This window comes from Empidonax traillii, unplaced genomic scaffold, assembly GCF_003031625.1.
Source record: "Empidonax traillii isolate 1590-97213 ecotype Southwest subspecies unplaced genomic scaffold, ASM303162v1 scaffold4791:size9210, whole genome shotgun sequence".
NCBI lineage: Eukaryota > Metazoa > Chordata > Aves > Passeriformes > Tyrannidae > Empidonax > Empidonax traillii.
Genome location: NW_020959984.1, coordinates 1 through 1,841, shown reverse-complemented (window position 1 = coordinate 1,841; position 1,841 = coordinate 1). Strand labels below are relative to the sequence as shown.

The window sequence follows — 1,841 nt, the reverse complement described above, 5'->3', positions numbered from 1 at the left end:
GTTTAGGCTCAGCAGGCAAGCTTAGAGGGCTTGTATTTCCAGAGAAATTCCTCCAAAGGCAACCCATGGAGTTCCAGAATCCTTTCCAGCAAAATTTGTCTTTTTACCCAGCATATTTTTTTTTTTTTGTGATCTGTGCTTGAAGTCAACGCTGTTGAATTCCTGGTTGTCCTGGATTAAGCAGGTCAGAGGCTGTACCAGAGGATGCCAAATCCTGGCATCCTGGGGTGGTTTAGGTTGGAAGGGACCTTAAAGCCCACCTTATTCCAACCCCCTGCCATGGGCAGGGACACCTTCCACTACCCCAGGTTGCTCCAAGCCCCGTCCAACCTGGCCTGGAACAGTTCCAGGGATCCAGGGGCAGCCACAGCTTCTCTGGGCAACCTGTGCCAGGGCCTGCCCACCCTCACAGGGAAGAATTCCATCCCAATATCCCATCTAACCCAGTGCTCTGGCAGTGGGAAGCCATTCCCCTTGTCCTGTCCCTCCATCCCTTGTCCCCAGTCCCTCTCCAGCTCTCCTGGAGCCCCTTTAGGCCCTGGAAGGGGCTCTAAGATCTCCCTGGAGCCTTCCCTTCTCCAGGCTGAACACCCCCAGCTCTCCTAGCCCGGCTCCACAGGGCGATACAACCAGAGGGAAACTCAACTAAACGTGGCTTTTTTTTCTGCCTGCAGATTGCAATGGTGGCTGTAATTCACATTCCTGATGAAAGTTACAGGCTTTCCTGCAGAATATTGTACCAGTATCTCCTCCTGGCTCAAGGTCAATACCACGATCTGAAGGTAAGACACGCACAGAGAGCCTCGTTTCTCTTGTGTGACAGCGTTAAGTTTAGTTCGTGTGGGCTTTCGGGAGCCCAAATTAGTACAAGGCTTTTATTGTCATGCAAAGAACGGGATGGTAGTTAAAAATATTTTATCAGCTAAGTGGTTCCTGAGGAACTTACTGTACAGAAATATTTTCTATGAAAATATTCAAGATTTCCTGGAGAAACGACTTGCTTCCAGTCTAGGAGTCCTAGGTCGTGTCCGCTTTGTAAAGCGGTAGAAGAAATGAGCTGTTCAACGCTGCTTCTCTCCAGAATAATTATTTCCTCGCTAGTCACTCAAACCAGCTCTTTCTCCCAAATTCCCCTTTCAATCAAGAAAGTTTCAGGAGAAACTTGCTTTTAAAAATTCCTTCTTTCCTTCAGTACGTGCTCCGAGGTCGGGAGTCGTACCCAGAAGGAGATTTTGTGCTTCACCTAAAATAAGACAAAAAAAAATAAAGAGTTAGGGGATTGGAAAATGAGCAAGAGCAGAATGGGTTGAGTGAAGTGGACTTGACAGCGTGGTGGATGTAACTTTGGTAGGGATGGACAGGAGATCCCTCTGGGCACAGGGACTGATAGACCAGAAACGAACCCGAGCTGCTCAAAACCTCCTGCTGGAGTTCATGCATGGCGTTCATCTGATGCAGCCAGGATCTGATGGCTTATCCTTAATGTTTTCCCAGTGTTTTATGTGATTTTTTTTTATGCCTCTGAAGTGCCTTTCACTGAAGGCCAGGCAGCTGTCAGGGCCCACACGGGGTCTGGCACTGGGGAAGCGACCCGGTGGAACTCCCGCTGCACGTGTGTGTCTGTGTGTGCAGGGCTTTGGGGCAGAGTTTGCTGACTTCTAAATACTCCTGCTTACGTGTATTTCAGCAACTCTTCATGTCTGCAAACAGCCCTGCACCGTCCTCGAGCAGCACATTCCCTGGGAGGAGCGGCACTGACAGGACCTCGCTGGAGAAGGAGGGGCTGGCCGGGAGCGAACCGGAGCTGCAGGAGGAAAACAGCAAAGACTGCGTTGTTTGCC

General features: G+C 50.0%; 1 protein-coding gene across 1 annotated transcript in view; it reads left to right on the top strand.

Annotated features, from left to right (window-relative positions):
- LOC114072988 (cell growth regulator with RING finger domain protein 1-like) overlaps positions 1–1,834 on the top strand; it is a gene marked incomplete at both ends in the record, with an annotated part of 6,245 nt that extends 4,411 nt beyond the window's left edge. Inside the window, 2 exons of the mRNA XM_027910796.1 lie at positions 675–782; positions 1,688–1,834. Coding sequence (XP_027766597.1) covers positions 675–782; positions 1,688–1,834 — 255 coding nt within the window. The remainder of the gene's footprint in view (positions 1–674; positions 783–1,687) is intronic.
- Positions 1,835–1,841: the final 7 nt, after the last annotated feature.